We start from the raw sequence: 22,270 nt of genomic DNA on the forward strand, positions 1-22,270 counted from the left end.
ACATTGCCGCCCCATCCTTGCGGGGAGGCGTTCCCACTATCGAACCCCGCCTCCGATCCACCATTGAAGGAGCGTGAGGGGCGTCCTGACGTCACCCAATCCGGTGCGGTGTTTTGTCTGGTTGGGGGGAAAAAAGAGGGGTTGGCGCCTTCCCTCCTCTCTCTCCCCCCCCCTCTCCTCTGCAGGAGCCCGAGGAAGACAAGAGCCCGAGGAAGACAAGAGCCCGAGGTTTTCCCGCCGCCAAATGGAGGTGCAGAAAGAGAACATGCCGCGACGAGACCACACCGGGGAGGAGAACGCGGAAACCCGCGAGGCCTCGGTGAGTGTCCCTCCGCGGCCACCAGGCTAGCCGCTTGGCGCCCAGAAAACCAACCGCCCCGGCTGGAGAGCTCCTCCCGTCATCGGTCGAAGGGCTCGGAGCTCCTCCCTCGCCGAAGGCGGGGCAAGCGGCGCCAGAGACTGAAAGCCATTGGACCGCGGCGGGAAAGCGCTCGTGCTTCCCGGTGAACGGGGGTCTCCCGCGGAATCTTCTTTTTGCGATTGCACGGGAGATCCTTGGGCCTTTGAAGAAAACCCATATAAAGGGTTGGGTTTTTTTTTTTTTTTTTGTAGTCCGTTGAGTTTCGTCTTTCCAGTTGGGTTTTGCATCTAACCAGGGTGGATCACTGCCCAAAGGAGGAATCGGTGCTAAAACAAACAAACCCAACCTCGTTACACTTCCAAGAGGGTTGGAGAGTTTGTTGCTGTTGCGAAGTCGTGTCCGACCCATCGCGACCCCATGGACAACGTTCCTCCAGGCCTTCCTGTCCTCTACCATCCTCTGGAGTCCATTTAAGCTCATGCCTGCTTCGGTGACTCCATCCAGCCACCTCATTCTCTGTCATCCCCTTCTTTTGCCCCCTTCCTTCTCATTAGGTGGGCAAAGTATTTGAGTTTCATCTTCAGGATCTGGCCTTCTAAACAGCAATCAGGGTTAATCTCCTCTAGGACTGACCGGTTTGATCGCCTTGCAGTCCAAGGCATTCACAGGACACTTTCAGCACCATATTCTCAATTTGGCACTCAGTCTTTCTTATGGTCCAACTTTCACAACCATACATTGCGACTGGGGAAACCATAGCCTTGTCTATATACACTTTTGTTGTCAGGATGATGTCTCTGCTATAATATATCATAGATATACTATAAAACTTCCACATGCTGTTGGGTTGCTGTGGGTGGATGGGTTGGAAGGGATAAGTTGGGAATATAGGATCATCCAACCTATAGTCCAAGGGACTTACAGGAATTTTCTCCAGCACCATAGTTAAAAGGCCTCAATTCTTTGGCACTTAGCCTTTCTTATGGTCCAACCTTTGCAGCCATACATTGCAACTGGGAAAACCATAGGGTGGGTAGTGTTAATATTAAAAGGTGAAATCATGATTTTTTTAAAAATAGCATGGGCAAACAAGGTGACAATGCCTTGCTTGAACTGTTAGTAAAAACGATGGTGAGGCAAGCTGTTTGTGTTACCTGGAAATACCCAAGAAATTTGCAGTGCTACAGTGCTGAATGTATTTTGCTTAGTGACGCATATTACTTAGCAATTGCAGTCCTGGCAATCCCAGCTGTAATTGTAACTCCAGATGCATGGGCCGTTAAGTGGGAAATAGCAATCGCACTTAGACTTATATATTGCTTCACGATGCTTTACAGCTTTATGCAGTTTTCAGAGCCACATATTGCCCCCAATGAGGTAAAATTTCCTCATTTTACCAACTATGGAAGGCTGAGTCAACCTTGAGACAGTCAGGATCAAACTCCTGGCAGTAGAATGCAGAGTTAGCCTGCAGTACTGCATTCTAACACTGTACCACCACGGCTCTGGTGGGAGTCTCAGGTAAGGGCTGTAGGGAAGGCCCAGTAGAGCTCACACGTGAGTTGTGGATGTGCTGCAGTGTGGAGCCTGCACACACTGGCAGGCTCCACACTGCAGGAAGGCCAGGGAAAGGGGAGGTATGTGTGAAAATGCCTTGAGGCTAGGGAAGGAATATAGGGGCTTGGTGCACTACATCTCTGGCTGTAAGAAGCTCCACAGCTGCAGCATGAAACTAGAGATGTTCCTGGACGCTTCAACCAACCTTGCCGCACAGCAGAAAGTCATTTTAGCCTAGGAAGCACAAAGGGGCTTCTTGGTGTGCCACAGCTGTGTGGCTGCAAGAAGCTCCTAAGATGCAGCACAGTATGAACTCCAGGCCCAACCTAGCTCATCAGCACAGGGCAAAGGGGTTTCTTGCTAATCTGGAAAGTCACAGACCCGGTCCCAGTTGTAGTTATTCTTGCTTCATCATACTTCATTCTACTCAAGGCTATCTTGGATTTTAGAAAAGGATAAGTCTGCCTCCATACATTCTTCCTTCTTGTTTCTCTACCCTTGAAAAGCCCCTTGTGCTTTTCCATTGATATTACAATGCATCCTCAGGCTTACTGGCTCCTTCCCCCACCATTGAATTGTTTCTCATGTGGAACTAAGGCCGGCCTTTATCCAATCCACAAGCATACAGTGGTTTAATTTCTTCAAATTCATACTTGAGAAAACTTTTTCATAAGGGTCTTGTAACTTTTAAATTATATCTACCATATTTGCCTATTCTTAATTGTTGACCTCTAAAATGCACCAGGATGTTCTTCTATTATAGTTTCTACAATTTCCTTTGATGATATTTATCTGATGACTTTAAGTTTAAAAAGATAAAGGTTTCCCCTGCCCAGTTGTGTTCAATTCTAGGGAGTGGTGCTTATCTCCATTTCCTAGTCGAGGAAGCCAGTGTTGTCTGAAAATGCTTCTGTGGTCATATGGCCAGCATGACTAAACACCAAGGCACACAGACTTCTGTTACCTTCCCATCAAAGTGGTACTTATTTATGTACTTGCATTTGCATTCTTTTGAACTGCTAGGTTGGCAAGACCTGGGGCAAGAAGAGGAGCTCACCCCGTCATGCAGTACCTGGGTCTCGAACAACCAACCTTCTGATCAACAAGCCTTTAAGCTTATCTTCAAAAAATAGAATATAAGAATCTGTAAAAATACTGTAAAGAAGGAATGTAGCAAGTTATGCAGCCAGGCTTCAGACCTGGCTGCAGCACAGAAACCGCTTTGGTCGTGTTGACCGATGATCTTTGGAGAGCCAGGGATGGAGGCCACGCCTCCATCCTGGTGCTCCTTGACCTCTCGGCGGCTTTCGATACCATCGACCATGGTATCCTTCTGCGACGACTGCGGGAGGTGGGGGTGGGAGGCGCTGTTTTACAGTGGTTCTCCTCTTACCTCTCGGACAGGTCGCAGTCGGTGTTGGTCGGGGGGCAGAGATCGTCCCTGAGGCCCCTAAAATATGGGGTGCCGCAGGGTTCGGTCCTGTCCCCCCTTCTTTTCAACATCTACATGAAACCGCTGGGTGAGATCATTCGACGGCACGGGATAAAATACCATCAATATGCGGACGATACTCAGTTGTATCTGTCCGCCCCGTGCCAACTCAACGAAGCGATGGATGTGATGAGCCAGGGTCTGGAGGCTGTTAAAGACTGGATGGGGGTCAACAAGCTTGTGCTCAATCCAGAAAAGACCGAGTGACTGCTGTGTTTCCCTCCCGCGAATTGGCCAAGTGTTCCATCTCTCAGGCTGGGGGGTCAAATTATACGCCCCTCAGACAGGGTTCGCAACTTGGGAGTCCTCCTGGACCCACAGCTGACCTTCGAACATCATTTGTCAGCTGTGACCAGGGGGGCATTTGCCCAGGTTCGCCTGGTACACCAGTTGCGTCCCTACCTGAACCGTGAGGCCCTCACAACAGTCACTCGTGCCCTTGTGACCTCTAGGCTGGAATACTGCAATGTGCTCTACATGGGGCTGCCCTTGAAGAGCATTTGGCGACTTCAGCTAGTCCAGAATGCGGCCGCGCGAGCGATTGTGGGTGCACCTCGCTTCACCCAAGTAACACCTATCCTCCGCGAGCTGCACTGGCTACCTGTTGATCTCCGGGTGCGCTTCAAGGTGCTACTTATCACCTATAAAGCCCTTCATGGTAGTGGGCCTGGGTACTTGAGAGACCGCCTACTGCCAATTACCTCCACTAGACCGATACGATCGCATCGATTAGGCCTCCTCCGAATTCCATCTTCCAGCCAGTGCAGACTGGCAACTACCCGGAGGAGAGCCTTCTCGGTGGCTGCTCCGACCCTTTGGAACGAACTCCCCGTGGAGATTCGGACCCTCACCACCCTCCAGTCCTTCCGCACCGCTTTAAAGATCTGGCTGTCCCGGCTGGCCTGGGGTTAAGATTGTAGCCCCACCTGAACTGTGTGACTGTTGTGCTCTTTTTTAACATGTTGTATTGTCTACTGTTTGTCTTCCCCCCCCCTTTTTTTTTGAATTGTGAGCCGCCCTGAGTCCCCCCAGGGAAAAGGGCGGCATACAAATAAAGGAAACTTAAACACAGATGCCTATTATATGCTATTCCCAGTTCTAAAATTTAAAATAAAATAGTATTGCCTTTGGGCCTGTTTTGAAATGTTGCTAAATTCCTTAACCGTAGGAGTTATGCTCATCTACATGGTGCCACATTGATGACAAAGTAGGAAATTTGACTAATTGATGGGCCATAAACAAGATTAGGCTCACATAGCAATTACGGTAACAGGTTCCCATCTTTAAAAGAATGCATTTCAAAAGCTGGATGTTAGAACTGAATAAATTACACCTCTCAGTATATGTAAAGGCGTTTTCAATATAATACTATGATCATTCCTGCCTTTGGAAAATTACCTAATGTCATTGTTTCTAGATAATGTTGAATAAGATTATTATTCAAACCTTTGAAGATAAAGACAATTGTAACCATCACAACTTTTTTTCTAATCATACAGACTTTCTGTCAGCATAAGCAGTGCTGCAAATTTGATTTTCAAGAAGAAAATAATAAAAAATCTAATTCAAGTGATTTCAGCGATCCAATCTACAAAGAGATTTCTCTGACAAATGGCTATATCAATAGAATGAATAGAGAAGAGCTGAGAGCTAAACTCGCTGAATTCAGACTTGACACGAGGTAACTGTGTGTGAGTGCATACATTTTCTGATGTGTTTCTTACTACATATATAAAGGTAGCATTAATAAAGCCACCTCTTGTGGATCTCTCTTCTGAGATGTTTTATCATTTGTAGAAAGAAGAAACTACATTATGAATAATTATTTCTGCACAAGGCTTTGTCGTTGGAAGAGTTTGTTGGCAAAGAATGATTTCACACTGCAGAGTCATTAAGCAGATTTTTCAGTATGAAATCTTGTGTGAAGTTGTGATGCTAGAATTTGAATTGTAGCATTATATACCGTATTTTTCGGAGTATAAGATGCTCCGAAGTATAAGACGCACTTAGCTTTTGGGGAGGAAAACAAGAAAAACAATTTGCCTCTGCCTCCCAGCAATTTGCTTCCTTACAGAAGACAGCCTGTTTCAGTTTAGCCTGATTAACACAAGGAAAAAACAAATCTGCCTCTGTCTCCCAGCAATTTGCCTCCTTGCAGCAAACAGTGTTTCAATTTCAATTTCAGCACAGCTTGATTAGCACAGCAGCTGATTGTCAGTTGGATCAACCTCCCAATCATCAACTGTTTCAGGCTGCAGGGATTGCCATTGCCTATTGCCACCTGCACCACTGTTCCCTCTAAGGTGCGCGGCTGCGCGGCCGCACACGTGGCAAGAAAACACCGTGCAGCCGTTTCTAACTGCGCAGTGATTTCTGTCACAGGCTCCGGAAGCTGAGGGGAATATCTGCTGCTGCCTCCTCCTCCTCCAACAGCACTGCCGGATTTGCCGCCAACCCTGCAGCTGAGGTGAAGCTGCCAAAGCTCCCGTCAGCACCCCCGCCCGTGGCAGTGGTGCCTCTCCCTCCACGCAGAGCACCTGAGCTGGCCCCCGCGTTATCCCTCCCCCTTCCTCCTCCGCCATGCTTTTGAGGAGCCATTTAGCCGCGGGCGCTAGTAGGAAGGCGGCGGAGGGGGCGGGAGCAGAAAAAAAGGCCTCATGGCTTCTCAAAAGCACGGTGGAGGTGGAGGCGGCGGCAGGGGTAACCCAGAGCCCAGCTGAGGTGCTCCAAGCGGAGGGGGAGGCACCGCCGCCGCTGCCATGGGCGGGGGCGCCAGCGGGAGCTTTGGAGGCTTCACCTCAGCTGCAGCGCTGGGCAGCAAATATGTTGGTGCTGTTGGAGGAGGAGGAGGTGGCAGCAGCTATTCTAGTGGCGGTGGGGGCTCATTGGCATCTTCAGCGGCAGCCCTGCCCCCTGTGAAAAAACCCGAAGATGGAGCAGATCCACGCAGATGACGTTGCTGCAACATGACTGGAGGAGGAATTCTGGGAGTTGAAGTCCACAAGGCTTAAAGCTGTCAGGTTTGAAGACCCCTGGGTTTTTTTTCCCTAAAGGGTTAGGGGTGCAAGAGTCTTGTAACCTGACAGCTTTAAGACTTGCATGCTTCAATGCCAGAGTTTCTGAGCCAACATGACTGGAGGAGGAATTCTGGGAGTTGAAGTCCACAAATCTTAAGGCTGTCAGGTTTGAAGACCTCTGTTTTTTTTTCTAAAGGGTTAGGGGTGCAAGAGTCTTGTAACTTGACAGCTTTAAGACTTGCATGCTTCAATGCCAGAGTTTCTGAGCCAACATTTTGGTTGCTAAGCAGGACTGTTGTTAAGTGATACTGATATTATATAACACTTTTAATTAAGCGGGTACCTTGAATAAACATAACTTTAAGTTTCAAATAATACTGATTTTGTTGTTGTCTTAGGTGACATCTGTGAAAAAAATTCAGGTGCTCAGGCATGAAAATATGCCGCTCAAACACTATACTTTTCTGCTCACACTGAAAAAAAATTAGAGGGAACATTGACCTGCACACGCCCTGTTTTCAGCCTCCGCCTGCCCCGTTTTCGGCCTCTGCACAACCCATTTTCCGCCTGTTCTGAGTGGTGGGGATCGGAATGGGTAGAAAATGGGGTGCGCGGAGGCAGAAAGTGGGGCCCATATCTTCTGTTAAAGGGATACATGGAAATAGCTTCAGGTGAACTTTTTGGAAAGGCTCATCTGATAGAAAAAAAGAAAGAATTCAGTGAAAATTGAATTTAAAAAATTAAAATCTTTTGTGAAAAAAAGAAAACCTAAATGGTAGAAGAGTTTCTTCTTCATTGAGTGGTGTGATAAGAGGGATTCCAATAGCAAACATTTCCTTGTCTTCCTAACAGCCTGACTCCTAGGCAAGGAAGGCCCCTACCCTAATGTCCTCTCAGAGGCTAGTAAAAACCTGACTTTTCTATAATGTGTTTGGAGATAGGCTTATATACATTTGTTGTTTTATATGTACATACAGTACAATATTTAGTTTTAATAATTTGACATCATCCTAAATATCAACTTGGACTGAGGCTATGAATAAATTGCATACCTAAATTAAAGTTGGAACAAGAAGAATAAAAATAATACTTTGCAGTTGGTGGTGGTTTAGTAATTTAGTGGTCGTTTAGTGAATGTAGGCTTCATGGACAAATTAACCCAGGTGTGATTCTTGGCATTTTCAGGTAGAGTTGAAAGAAACTCTTGATTGGGCCACCTAGAATTCCTCTCAACTATAATTGACATTATTGGGGTTAGGTGGAACTGTGGTCTGATTTTTTTTAGAAAATAGCTTCCTATGTCAGATATGTAAAAGCGTCACAATTTTTTATATACTGTTTTTTTGTAAATAGTGTACATGAAAGTGTTACTTCTATTCTCTGCCCTAGAGACCATTTAATTCATCTGAAATGTAAATGAAAAGATTACTTGTTTGTGCAGAAATAACTTTTCATGTCATTGCAAACAACTTAAGTAAAAACTGGAATACATTTTGTCTAAAAATAATCTCTTAAATTTCTTAAAAGCATAGGGAATTTTATAATCCCATCGAATGTTTCTGTTCATGTTTTATCTCTTTCTCAGTGGAAAATTGCACAGTAGGAGCAACTTCCTTTTGAGGCTAGTTTGGTGCAAACAGATCAGAGTAGGCAATTCTTGTCATTTCTGTTGGAGGAAGTTATTAAAAACCAGACTGGCATTTTCATGGAGAGATAATGTCCAATTGGATTAGGAAAGGCTACATTTCTGTTCTAACTCAACAGTATACTAAAATATCCTAGAAATAACCACTATTTTTTTTAACAGAGGAGTAAAAGACGTATTAAAGAAGAGGCTGAAAAATTACTATAAGAAAGAAAAATTAATGCACAAGCAACCTCCAAATGCAGAAGACTACTACAATTATATCTGTGTTATTGATTTTGAAGCAACTTGTGAAGAAAAAAATCAGCCTGAATTTACACATGAAATAATCGAATTTCCTATTGTTTTACTAAATACACAGACGTTACAAATAGTAAGTATTCCTGTCCTCCCTAATTACTAGATAGTTTAATAAATTCATGAGAAATTGAGTTTTTCATTTTGAAAACTGATAGGCAATCAAAGGTATTATGTTGCCTTGTGTGCATTCTGATCAACAAATTAGGCAGTTTATGACTCTGACTGCCATAACCATTTTTAGACCTTAAGTTATATCCATAAGAAAATAATTATATATATATATATGCTGCTTAATGTACAGGCATTTTGTGTAAGAAAAAATCCCTTCGCTTTTCTCTTGCTAAATGGAACAAGCATAACAGAAGTAAATACACGGGTAGATTCCCACAAGTAGACAGTTTGAGAAAAGGAAAATGACTGAATAGAATAGTCCAAATGCCCTTCTCTGCTACTCTTCTGCTCTAAATGATGCCATCCTGAGGCTCCTTTTCAATTTGTTTTTAAAATGTTGATTCTAATATTCTGCAGGCAATTAACACGGATGCAGTTGCATATCATGGTAAGCCATAAAGCTTAGCATAAATGCACATGCTCCTACTCATTAGTTTTCTGCTATGGAGTGGCCCATCATTTGTTGTTTAGAATTAATCATGTTTCAATATGGGCTACATTCCTAGCAGGATAAATTGAAAAAACAGGAAAGGTATGTGGCTTATGGCTATGTTCTCTGATTTGTTTTGGCTGAAAAGAACATAGTCTGCATCCTGTATTCACACAACATGTAATAATAAAAAAGGCATCAATACATGGTTCAGTGGCTATGCTGGCTTGAGTAAGGATTCATCAATTGTGGGTATGACGTGGAATCACAGGTGTATTCCTATCACATCAGATGGGGCTTTCTGTATTTCTTGGTTATCTTCTCATAGCTGTCCAAATACAGTGCCCCTAATATACTTTGACAAGTGTATAATGATTGTATATCGTGCCTTATGGGCTTCTCTGTGTTATAACTCTTGGTACTCTTTGTGAACCTGAAACTGAAGTGGGAGTTGTAAGAAAGCCCTTAACCATAGCAGCGGGAGCAGCAGAATATCCTACCTAAAGCACAAGTATGGTACTGCGGTATTTGTTGCTAAGATTCAACTAATCATTATTGTTGTTGTTGTTGTTATAAACTTATTTATTAAACATGAAACTCAATCAACTGAACATTTAAAAATGTGTCATAAATATCATTGACTGGCTCTGATAGTTGATACGGGTTGCTGCCAGTGTCCTAGGTATCAATCCAGTACCTTTTTAAGATGCACAATGTTCCGAGTAGTTCATTTTTTGCAGTTCCACTGGTGTTATTGCAGGAAGCTGCAATTTCTTGATGTGTATCACTGGTTGTTGTTGTTATATTGTTATGTTTGACTGGTGGTTATTCCTTTGGATTAATGAGCTATGTAAGGAGCAGATCTGTGTTTTGTCTGTATCATCATGAAATGACCTATGTTTAACTTCAATTTTGTAGGAAGACACTTTCCAGCAATATGTGAAACCAGAGATTAATCCTCAACTCTCAGATTTCTGCATTAATTTGACGGGAATCTCTCAGGTAAATAGTCTGTCAGACTACACTCATTAAGCAAAACCTTTTAAAAAGATAAACGTTTAGGCATTAGATATACTCCTAATACCTGGCTGCAAGCAAAGCATGTAAATGAGGTGTGCTCAGATTTAAGCTTTCAGATTTCTCTTTTTCTTTACAAATGCATTTATTTTAAATCAGTACCATGGGCTGTAAGTAAAGTGATTGTGATAAAGAAATGTATAACTATAGATTAGAATTCTGAGTTTCTCTGAACAATTTGAGCAAAACTGAACACACCTCACCATTTCTAACACCATACTGGTAGCAATCACTATGCCTGATTTGGCTGAGTCAGAGGCAAAATCTAATGTCCAGTCAGTGCTCTATGCACTTGGACAGCTTGCTTGTACAATCAGTAATGTGAATTGTTCAAATGGTACATGTATTGATTAGAAGAGGATACTATACATAGAGTCCTTGACTTAACAGTTCATTTAGTGATTGTTTGTGTTACAATGGCATTGAACAAAAATGACATGACCATTTTTCACACTTATGACTGTTGCAGCATCCCCATGGCCATGCAATCAAAATTCAGAGACTGGGCAACTGACTCATGTTTATGAAGGTTGCAGTGTCCTGGGAGCATGTGATCATCTTTTACAACCTTTTGATAGGCAAAATCAATGGGGAAGCCAGATTCATTTAACAAACATGGTACTAGATGGTACTAGCTTAACAAAGATTCACTGTAGTGATTCACTTAACTGTGACAAAAAGGTCATACAATGGGGTAAACTCACTTAGCAACTTTTTCAACAGAAATTTTGGGCTCAACTGTGGTCATAAGCCAAGGACTGTATGTAATTCTTATGAGAGTTCTACAGTAGTGGTCAAAATTGTGGAAACCTTTGGGGAAAAGAGTATTTTCTACTATTTTCTACTCAACTAATAACACCACTTTTTTTAGTAGTACCATAAAATTATATATCAATGGAAAGATAATTTAATGAAGAATGTAATGCAATAACTTTTATGAAGGATTTGCTATTAGAATAGAAGTTATAGTATAAAGAAGAAAAGTGAAACATGTAGAAAAAATGAGATGTACAAAAATTATCACATCAGTTAATACTTTTACAGTTAATACTGGGTAACCTTTAGCATGAATTATGGCATTACAACATCTTCCCATGGAGTGAACCAAGTATTTTAGTATTTAGCTTTACAGCCTTATCTACCGGTAAGTGGTTTACAGAGTCAGCATATTGCTCCCAACAATCTGAGTCTGACCTCGGAAGGATGGAAGGATGAATCAACCTTGAGCTCTCAGAATTGAACTCTTGGTATGAGTAATGAGTTAGACCTGCAGTACTGCATTCTAACCACTGCGCCACCACGGCTCTAATGCAAAGACTGCTTGGGGTAATTTTACCTAGTTACATTCTTAGTAACTTAGTAAGTTACAAGCACCAGAAAAATGTACATGTATACATTTTGGTTTGTAATGGTTTGTTCGATATTAATCTGATATAGAGCAATAGACATTTTAGATGCTTTTGAGATAAAGACCCTTAATATTGATGTTAACTTGCTACTGCTTAAAGCCTTAGTTCTTTTCTTATACATTACAGTTAGGCTCTGTGGAGCAAAAAAAAAAAAAGTCTTTTTTACCATAAATTGCAATTTTCTTCCAGTTTCCCAAGCTGAGAAGGGATGGAAGAAGAGAAAAGAATAACCAGGATGGTTGACAGGCTGCAGGATTTTTGAAAATACAACTTGCAAGAGTTGGATCTAGGAGATCCTTCCCTCCTGCCCCCCCCCCCTCAGCCATTAAAGAATATTAACATAATGCAGATACTTCAGTAGTTATAACGAAGTTTTCTCACTGAATATAATAAGAATGTATATAGGATATTTTGTTGCATTAATCGTTATTGTAGAAAACCAAAGAGAGTATAGTAGATTTTTAATAATATGACTTGACAGAAGCCCTCTTTATATTATTCTCACATTGTATAATTAATATTTGAGTTTCTTAATATACAGTAATTGTATTTTCATTCATAATATTTCTAGGAGCTGGTAGAGAAGGCTGATGAATTCCCAAAAGTGCTGCAATGTGTTGTAGACTGGATGAAACAGAAAGAACTAGGAAGCAAATACAGCTATTGCATATTAACAGATGGGTATGTGTTAGGGAGAGATATACATATATTCAGTTGATGAATCATACTTACTTTTTAATTGCAATTATTGAATTATGTCAGTGTTCTTAAAACCATACTTTAGTTTTGACAGAATTGTATCTCTGGAATTGTTCAGTTTAGTTGTATTTGCAACAATAAGCTAAATAGGATACTGTGACTGGAATGTCAGATCCCCTTGGATGTTTTCCCTACTTGCTGTACCACATGATTAGAAGAAATATTTTCTATTCTGAAAAGGTTATAGCAAAGGTACTTTGATTAAAATCCAGCGTGTAGTAGATTACAACTTGTTGAATTCAAGAAAAGTAATCTGCATAGGTAACTCATTAACATTCATAAATGAGCATTGAAGTCAGCTGTTTTTATTAAGTGCCTATACATGAGCAGGGGATTATAAATATGCTAACTTTCTCTTTGACAAAGATAGTTGAAGAATGCCATTTGCAGAACCTTAAAAGGGAGTACATTCATATATCTGTTGATTATTTAATGTTTGGGACATATCTTTTACATTTTAATAAAAAGTATCATTAGTAATAAGACAATAATAAACTACAAAATCATAGTACAATTGTACAAATTAATGAATTACAAAACTAATGAAAAATATAATCAATAAAATGTCAGAAAAAAAATCAACAGCATTGAATAATACAATATTTCCCTAACAAAATTTAGGCAAATAAAATTCTTAGTGCATATTTGAGCCACTGAAAGAGGAATTTAACAGTAGGTGTTGCCAGAAATAAAACTGGTGGTCTGTTTAAGATTCAGGGACTCTTTAAAAAAAGATTTACAAATTGTCCCAGAAAAATTGGGGAAATAATCAAACAAATATCCAAATAATTTGCAAAAGAAGCTTAAAAGAGCCTCCTGATGAAAAGCTAAATTGGCATCCTTAAAATATTGTGATTTATTTGTTTGCTTCTTTGTTAAAGGTCCTGGGATATGAGTAAATTTTTAAATATCCAGTGTCGTATTAGTCGTCTGAAGTATCCTTCATTTGCTAAGAAGTGGATTAATATCCGCAAATCCTATGGAAACTTCTACAAGGTTTGTTGTCTCCTTGTTTCCTGAAGCATTCAGATTCTAGTTGAGAAAAGTAGAAATTTAGAAATAGAGTTATAATAATTGGCAGTAATGAATTTATCTATGTGCTGCGGCTAGGACAGCAATGGCAAATCTTTGGGGCTTGGCATGTCAAAAACTCAGAAAATACAAGTTCATTCTGATGGCATGTCACATACATACACATTGGAGAGGAAAGAGAAACAATTTTCTATTCCCCACCCACCTCACATCTTGAGCATTGGCACTTGGCAGCAATGCTAAGGCTGGGCCTGGAGTCATGGTCTGACCTCGGCTTCAGCCCTAACTTATGTTGTCGCTGAAAAAGGCCACTTTGCACCATTCCAATTCCTCAGCTTCCCAAAATTGTGCTTTTGAAAGTAGTTTTTGAATGTTGGTAAATGCTGGTGTGTTACCAAAAACTTCGTGATGTGTCAGATTTGTCACACATGTTACAGGTTTATCATCACTGAGCTAGGAGAACTATATAAAGTTTGGGCTAACGATTGCCCCTACTGAGATCTGTATGACAGATAGGATATAAATGGAGTTTTATACTGCCATTCAATAGCCCTTCTGCAACCCCTAAATGAGATGGAAAAGGGATGCCTTCTTTTTTAGTTTTGGATCCATTTTAAGCAGGGAAATGGATGCCTTAAGTATCCCTCTGATTCTGGTGATGTCCATAGATCACTCCTGTAACTTTAAAATACAGACAATTCTCACTGATCACACTTGGGACAGCAACACCATCACTAAATGGTTATTAAATGAAATGTCACGTAATTATGTGGAACTTTTGATGTCAGTTCCACTACAATTATTAAGTGAATCAGATCTTAAGGACTTCCACAGGTCCCTAAGCGCAATATCATGTGACTGTGATTTATGATTTCCTGCTGACTTTTCTATTGACTTTGCTTGTCTGAAGCCAGTTACGAAGATCCCAAATGGAAATTGCTTGACTGTGGGACGCTGTGACCATCGTAAATGGTTGTGACCTGCTTGAATTGTGATCATGTGAATGTGGGGACACTGCACTGGCTACAACCTAGAGCACTGGTCATAAGTATCCTCTTTCAGTGCTGTTGTAACTTCAAAGTCGGTTAAGTGAGGACTATATATTGAAGAAGACCATGTAGATTTTATTAGGAGCACAAATACCCTGCCTACCTCTGCTAGATACTGCACTTATGAAACTCAGAATCTGAATGTTGCCTTTTGTTGCCCATTCCTCATTTTTGTACAACTGCAGCAACTGGAACAACAGACCTACAAACATTCTTTGGAGCAATAGGCATTATTTGAAATGTGAGAACGAGTCCTATGTGCTCTTATAACATGGGCACCTTGAAGGACGTGGTCTGTTGTAAAAGATCCCTTTGCTGAAGGAAAACTGGTTCTCTTGCTCTCCACTATCCTTCCCAGTATTCCCCTCCAGGGTATGCTCTTAATTCTCCAGCTTTACCCTTTTTGATCTTCTTTGGTGCAAGTGAACATATTTTCAAATAAAACACCCATTTCTGTTTTCTAAGAATGCCTAAATACCTAGGTTATCACAGAGACATTCTCAGAAAAAAAAAGGGAAATGGTTTGGTATGCCAAATATTGTCCTTTTATTTATTTAAATCAAATCAGTTTACTTTAAAATTTCACCCCTTCATGTAGGAAATCTGCTGGACTTCAGAGCATAGCTGGAATATGCAAAAGCCCACTGCCATCTCACACATGCGTGGACAGGGGTAGAATTTAGAGCAGCTAGTACTATATTTTTGGCGTATAAGATGCACCAAGATTTTGAAGAGGCAAATTTAAAAAAAAAACATTTTTGCACTCTGCAGACCTCCCAAAAATGGCCAGTTTTTTGTGAAAATGGACTTGTGTTTTTTCAAAAAAGGGGATGCATAGCTTTTAGGAGGCTTATAGAGTACTCCTGGGGCAGGGGGGGGCAAAATTGAGCAAACAAAATGGCCCGTTTTTCACTCATTTCTGCCCTCTACAGCCCCCAGGAGCACTCTGAAAGCCTAAAGGCTATGCATGGCCATTTTGTGATGGGGTGGAGTTGCAGGAGGCAAAAAATGCTGTATTCAGTGTATAAGATGCACTCAGATTTTCAGCCTCTTTTTTGAGGGAAAAAGGTGTGTCCTACTCCAAAAATATGGTTATTGTTCTGACTCAGCCTTAGCAGAACCAAGAAACAGACTCCTTGTCCTGAAAACCTCCTTTTTATTTAGATCCTGTGAATTACTGCCATTCACACACTGAAAAGTCCAGGCAATAATCCTTCAAAGACTTAATTGCAGTAACAGGCCTTATCAGTTTCTTGAGATAATTGCCAGGCTGGGAGCTTCCAGTTGCAAAGCTGCAAATTAAGTTCTGGCAAGCAGTCTCTGAGGCACGAACCAGGATAAGCAAATCTTGCAAAATAAATCCAAACGCTCCTCCTGCAACAACCCCTCCCCTTTCCTCCTATTTATTCTCCAGCCAGGGAGGGGCCATTCAGCATCCATGTGTACCTTTCTCCCTGAGTCGGCACCTTGTCCTCAGTTGTTCTCTCCTCCTAACAGCTGGAACAGGCCCCAGCTATTCGTCCTCCCCACTTATTTCTGACTCCAAACGCAGCTGGGAAATGTTGGACTTCCCTGGCTCTATCTCTGCTTTTGATGCAGAGCCCTCATCAGAGCCTTCCCCAGACTCCAAGACTGGTCCAAGTTCCTCCTCCAACCTTCTCATCGTCCGAGTATGCCGTCAACTCCGCTGGCAGCAGGCAGGCCACAACAGTAATGATTCAATTCATTTTCCAGGTTCCTAGATGCCAAACAAAGCTGTCAACCATGTTGGAAAAACTTGGGATGGACTATGATGGACGGCCTCACAGTGGGCTGGATGATTCCAAGAACATTGCACGAATAGCCATTCGAATGCTTCAGGATGGATGTGAACTCCGTGTAAATGAGAGAATGCACGGCGGGCATCTGCTAGCAGTCCCTTCCTCGACTCCAATAGAGGGCGCTCCAATCCCACAGATGCCCAGGTTTCGATAAATATTAGAAAGTGAGTTACCCTGTCTTTCAGGCCCATATTCTTGGTATTCAAAAGCCATTTCAGAGAGTTGAGTTTTTAAAGGGGGCTCTATCCCCAGTTTAACCCCTTGCAGAAATATACAGATCACAGAGCACCCACTGAAAGTCTCTCTTAATTTAACACTCTAAATTAGTCACGCTAAGTTTCATTTTAGTTATTCAAGAAATTTATGCACGTATTAAAATGGTTTTCTTTGAAATAAAGTCAAACCAAAGTGTAACATTTGATCTGCAGATATAACAACACTAATAAGATGTTTAACATAGTTGAATACCATGGGGAATGCATCTTTGCTGATCTTTTCTTTTACTGTTTAATGTACCAGAAAGATCTTTTTGATTTCATGTCACAATGACCAAATTGTTTCCTGGAATGTGTTGGTTTATCTGGGTTTGGTAAATTCTTCATAAAGGGGATTTGTTTTTTCAAGTTTGATCTTCCTTACACAGTTGATAGAAAATTCCAGTAGTAATACATTTTTTGATGTATGTATTGATGTTGAGAGACTTATTGAGCCAATATTAGTTACCTTTTAGCTTTATTAAATTCTGGTAGCAATTAAACATTTCATTACATTTTTATAAAAATAATGGAGATGTGTTTAACAAGGATTATTGTACTTTTTTCCTTCCATTGCATAACTTACTTTAATATCCTTCCCAAGCATTATTAAAAAAAAAAAACAGGGAAGCAAATTATTTCTATAATAATTTAAGCTTTGGCATGGATTTCATGCCAGTATTTCATTTATATAATCAAAAAGAAACAAATCACTTCTCTGTAGATTATTATGCCAACCTTTGTTTTGACATTTCAACTTATTATTTTTTTTGAAAGACTTGCTTTAATAAATACAATTTATGTTTTTAATGTCCCGAACCATTACATAGCATGGCACATTTTAATGTTAATTGCACAACTGTTACAGATTTCTAACTTCAAATTGGTTTGTTATATTTTGCCACTTTCGTGGGAATTCTGCGCAAATTGTTGCCTAGAATGTTCTGAGGGAATGGATGATTCATTCAAGTCGACTAGTGACTTCAGGTCTAAACAAGGATTCAAGCCCATCTTCAATCTATTATACCTCACAGTGGCTCTGTACAGTGTATAGTTTGGCACTGTATGCAGCATTGGTTTTCTCCTGAAAGCCCATTTTGTAAATATTATGCTTTCTTGTAATCTGTCCAGAGCAAAAGTGAATAATGATTTGAAATTACACTTTCTGCTGCAGCCTGCAATCTTAATATTCTTTTCTACTTTAACACTTTAAATCATGTGTAAAATCTTTTCTACATGTTTTGTTCATGGAATTGGGATGAATTTGAAATTGGAATTTGAAAGACTATGACTAGTTCACACCTTGTGATAAGTAAAAATAGGCTTGATCAATTTATGGACCAGTCAGTCCACATTGTTTATGACTCAGGTGAATCTAGGCTTTGGGGTGAATCTACTAAAACTATGTCATATGTTGTTATGGACACAGCTTAAGATTTTGTGCTAGGTCAACTTTTTTCCACTGCACAACTAGCCATTCATCTTCTGGACACTTTAAATATCAGCTTTTGGTATAAAAGTTTATATTCTTTTGAATACAGTTTGTATATTTTTACTTTAAAAAAGGTTTCAATCCACTGTAATCATTTGTATTTCAATTTAATGTGTTATATCTGTCCAATAAAGGTACTTTGTAATGTTATCCCTTAGCTCCTTTTCCCATTCAAAAATCGATTGTGGGAACAGATAGAAATTTTAGCTGGTTGTTGCAACTGGAGTTAAGACAGTGGACAACAAAGGACCATCTGTGGCTGATCTCCTTTGGGGTATGCATGTATGTTGATAAGGCTGCTGTGGGCCACAAGAAATAATTTATGAACATTTTAGTTACATAGTGCCAAGCAATCACAAATGGACATAATGCGGAGATTTCTCCACTGCAGAAGTCCTACTTATTGATAGATTTTTGAATTAATTAATTAACATGCTGCATTGCACACTGACCGACATTATCCAACCAAGCTTTGACCTAATTATTGCTGGATTAAAGAAAGATTAGTAAACTTAAATCAAATTAAACAGTAGTAAGTGTGTTTTGAGAACACACTTTTGAGAGCAATTGATTATCCAATCTGGGAAGTAGATCAATCTTTGGACTGATTCAGCAGGACTTGTCTTCCTGTTGTTGTTTTATAATCACCTTCAGAATTACGTGAGTTTACATTCTTGAATGAAGGATATGGTATTATGGTATTACTGGATGGAAACACCAAAGGAGAACAAGTCGAAACATTTCAAAGAATTCTGATATGGAAAGTCAGTAGAATAAGGCTAATTGCAAATGGAATCAGCTAGTTGGGTATATTATGGGAATATAGTTTTCAAAAAAAAAGTTTGTTCAAGAACACTCTTGTTTTATCTCTTCAATTTGTTACAACATCCTTATCTACGAACAGAATTCAGCCAAAGCTAAATAAGTCCCATTAATTTCAGCATTAGGACTGTTAAGCATACATTTAAATCTCCCAGAGGAACCAGTGGATGTAAAGATTTAAAATTGAACTTAACTGTTAAGACATACTACAAACATTGAGCTAATGGGAAAATGTTTACATCATATCTCTATCAGTTTTGTACTGTTTATATGCACTGATTGGACCACCTTTAGATCCAGATGGGAATTTATATCTGGTGTGCCTCTGGATTATTTGATTTCGGGCCATTGTAAACCAGGCACTCAGCAATAGAATTTTAAAAAAATTCCCCAACCCAATAAAATAGAGCTTAAAAATAATATATTTTAAAAAGTAGAAATCATTTGAAAATAGTAAAAGGAAAACAATAAGCAATGTAAAATATCTAATTCTGATTAGTTGCTCACTTATAAATCTGTGGCACATCTTCAGTTGTTTTCTGAAAAAGGAAGCATGGGGAGAGGCTAGACAAACTTCACTTGGGAAAGAATTCCATAATTAGTGAGCTACCACTGAGAAGGCCCTACCGGTCATTGAACTCAAGCCACCAATGGGAAAACAAGTAATTTAATTGAATTTTGAATTTACTTTATTTGTATGCCACCCTTTTCCCTGAGGGGACTCAGGGCGGCTCACAATTCAAAGGAAGGGAACAAAACAAACAAAATTACAAAACATAAAGACCATACACAGCTAAAAAACACAACAATCATACCATTACTAATGCCTCTGCCCTGGATGTAGATGCAGAGATTGGGGTGATGCTGTGCAGGAATAGTAGAAGTAATACTTATAGTCATCCAGACTTTATAATCCCAAAGCAGCAACCACCACAAATATGTTGACTGGACGATAATGGGAATTGTAAAGAAAGTGACAAGAGAGCTACATCAGAAAATAGTGTTGCATAAATGAATAAAATGTCTTGGTTTATCAAGAAAGTTTAACATGAAACAAGATAGGGAACTCAATGATTAAAATGTTTCCATTTTTCAACTACAATACTATGGGTCTCTTAGGACAGTGCCCATATCCAATAGCTGTGGAGAAGCTAAATGATATATTACTGAGTGCATTTAACATGCAGATGACGGTAGATTCTTATTCAGTAGTCAGTGACCTACAATATATTCACCTTTCTATAATTATATTATTTCAGAAATAAGCTGTGAAACTAAGTATATCCCAAACCTGCATTTTCGAGTGTAGGAAGACATTTGGCCATTTTTATGTGTTGTCAGCAGTTCTGCTTGGGATTGTTGAAAAATTGCTTTTTAATATTAGTATATGCCCTTGTACAAGATATGAAAACAATAGATTATGTGTTGCTCTCTTGTTTGCTCCGTCTACTGGGATTTGCATAGAAAATGTTCTCACGCATACACTGGGTTTGGTGTTCCAGAACATTTGGTTGTGATATGTTCTGCCTCCTCTCAGACAAAATTAAATCTTTTGATGATAAAAGTAGCCAGGACTTTGGGGTCAGCTGTGAAGATTTCGGCTTGTTTATCTCCATCAATCTGGAACGTTTGTGGACGAAATAGTATGAGAACTCCTATGGGTGAAATAGTATGAGAACTCCTGAATTAGCTAACTTGGTATTATCATTAGTTAGCTTTGTAATTAATACACTTAACTATCCAAGATATCTAGGAGGTAATATTCTGAAATCAAGTTAGGGAAATAAATAGTGATGCCTGGATTTGTTCCAATGCAGAAAAAAAATACTAAGATGTGTAACAATTTTTGTTTCAAACTAAATTTTGGTTTGACCCTTCGAAAGTAAGAGTCCCTCATGGTCACCTTGGTCATGATTACTTCTTCATTAGAGTATTATAATAGCACTAGAAGGGTTGCCCTTGAAGACTTCTGTGAAACTACAGCTGGCCCACAGTGCACCAGTACAGGCAGTCATGGGCATGTTGCTGTAACCACATCTGTTCCTGCTGCTTCATGAACTGCACCCATTGCCAAGTGGTTTCCAGTGCAATTCAATGTGCTGGTTATCACTTACAATGCACTGTGTGGCAGAGGAGCTGGTTACTTGGGGGACTGTCTCTATTTCTGCTTGTCCAGTGAGGTCAGTTGGAATTGGTGCATTCCAAGTCCATCAGTTATGCAGTATTATCTTGAAGGATCTAGGAAGCAGGCCTTCTTGGTGATGGCTCCTGCCCTTCACCACTCTGGTGAGTTTTTTGCAGTCTGTTTAGATCCGGCTGTTCTCCCAGGTCTTAGGTTAGGATGGTGATTGAACCTCTTTATGTTTTTGTTTGTTTCTCTGATCTGTTTGCTATCTTCTGGCACATTTTTTTCTGATATGTTTGGTTTTCTTTTTAATTTTTTCATTTGTAAACTGCCCAGAGTTGCTATGGAATTGGATGGGCTCAAAACTGAAATAATCATAAATAAATGAAAATTAAAGAAAGATAGCTAAGGACCTAAGCATTTTTCATGTGAAAAAAAGGAGAGTTGTGGGCTCTCTAAAAGGTAAGGGATATTTTGAGACTGAAAAATGAAGGCTAAAGGTGATTGAGCTATTTCTCCCTTCCCTCGTATTAGAGCGGTCCAATTAGTATTTGCTATCTCAAGCAGAACAATTGCTTGAGATACCAAAATCTCAGAAGGCTTCCTTTAGTGATTGGTGTAATAGACAGCCAGTTCCTCAATTGAGTGAGTCCATGTTCTTTAACCTGTACACTTCAACATTAATTCACTAACGGATTCTGCAGATAACACTCAGCACATCAACACAACATTGTTACAGTAACAACATCCACACTAGAGATCAGAATTTCTATCATATTTTTGCATTTTAGACTACAGCATCTTAATTTACTGTGGGGTGTTCCATGAGTTTCACGTGGTTCAGTTTCTATATATATAGTTTTTCATAATTTCTGGTAAAGTAAAATAATTCAGCTTAATATGCTGTCAAACACTTTTCCCTTTTCCTGTGCTTATCTAACATACTTCAGTCTGCTTCCTCCCATTGTATCAATTTCTGTTTGTTTCTACTGTATTGTTCAAGAGTTCTGATGAATTTTCCGAAGCAGAAAATATTCAAATTAATTTGCTTGGGGAACATTTCTCTCTAACCAAGAAGTTAATTAAATCTTACTCACGAAGGCATCTGTTTCTAACTAAGCCCAAATATGAAATATGCTTTGCAATATTGCAATACACTTCATTACCTCCACCTCCTTCCCTTTATTAAAAACATTTTCTTAAAAATTATACTTAGGGAGTTAATAAAATCTTTATAAAAAATGAGGGGGGGAAAGCACCCCACCCCCACCCCAAAAATACAAGCTAAAAAAGAAGGGGGAAAAACCTACCTTATACCTAGTGAATACATTAGTATAACATGATCATACAGTTCAGAGGTGGGCGTCACATAATGTAACAACCAGTTCGCCCAGAACCGAAAATGTGAGTGCACACCTTCCGCGCATGTGTGCGGCACCAAACACAGTGATTATATAG

The 22,270-nt window shown here is 40.0% G+C and overlaps 1 protein-coding gene across 1 annotated transcript; it reads left to right on the top strand.

Annotated features, from left to right (window-relative positions):
• Positions 1-199: 199 nt before the first annotated feature.
• ERI1 (exoribonuclease 1) lies at positions 200-18,015 on the top strand. Its single transcript, XM_014062258.2, has 7 exons — positions 200-319; positions 4,910-5,091; positions 8,235-8,445; positions 9,892-9,975; positions 12,031-12,140; positions 13,100-13,214; positions 16,034-18,015. The coding sequence occupies exons 1-7, from the start codon at positions 245-247 to the stop codon at positions 16,271-16,273; spliced, it is 1,017 nt and encodes a 338-aa protein (XP_013917733.2). The 5' UTR covers positions 200-244; the 3' UTR covers positions 16,274-18,015.
• The last annotated feature ends 4,255 nt before the right edge of the window (positions 18,016-22,270 follow it).

This window comes from Thamnophis sirtalis, unplaced genomic scaffold, assembly GCF_051295495.1.
Source record: "Thamnophis sirtalis isolate CommonGarterSnake01/CBP01778 unplaced genomic scaffold, rThaSir2_p1.2 scaffold_5, whole genome shotgun sequence".
NCBI lineage: Eukaryota > Metazoa > Chordata > Lepidosauria > Squamata > Natricidae > Thamnophis > Thamnophis sirtalis.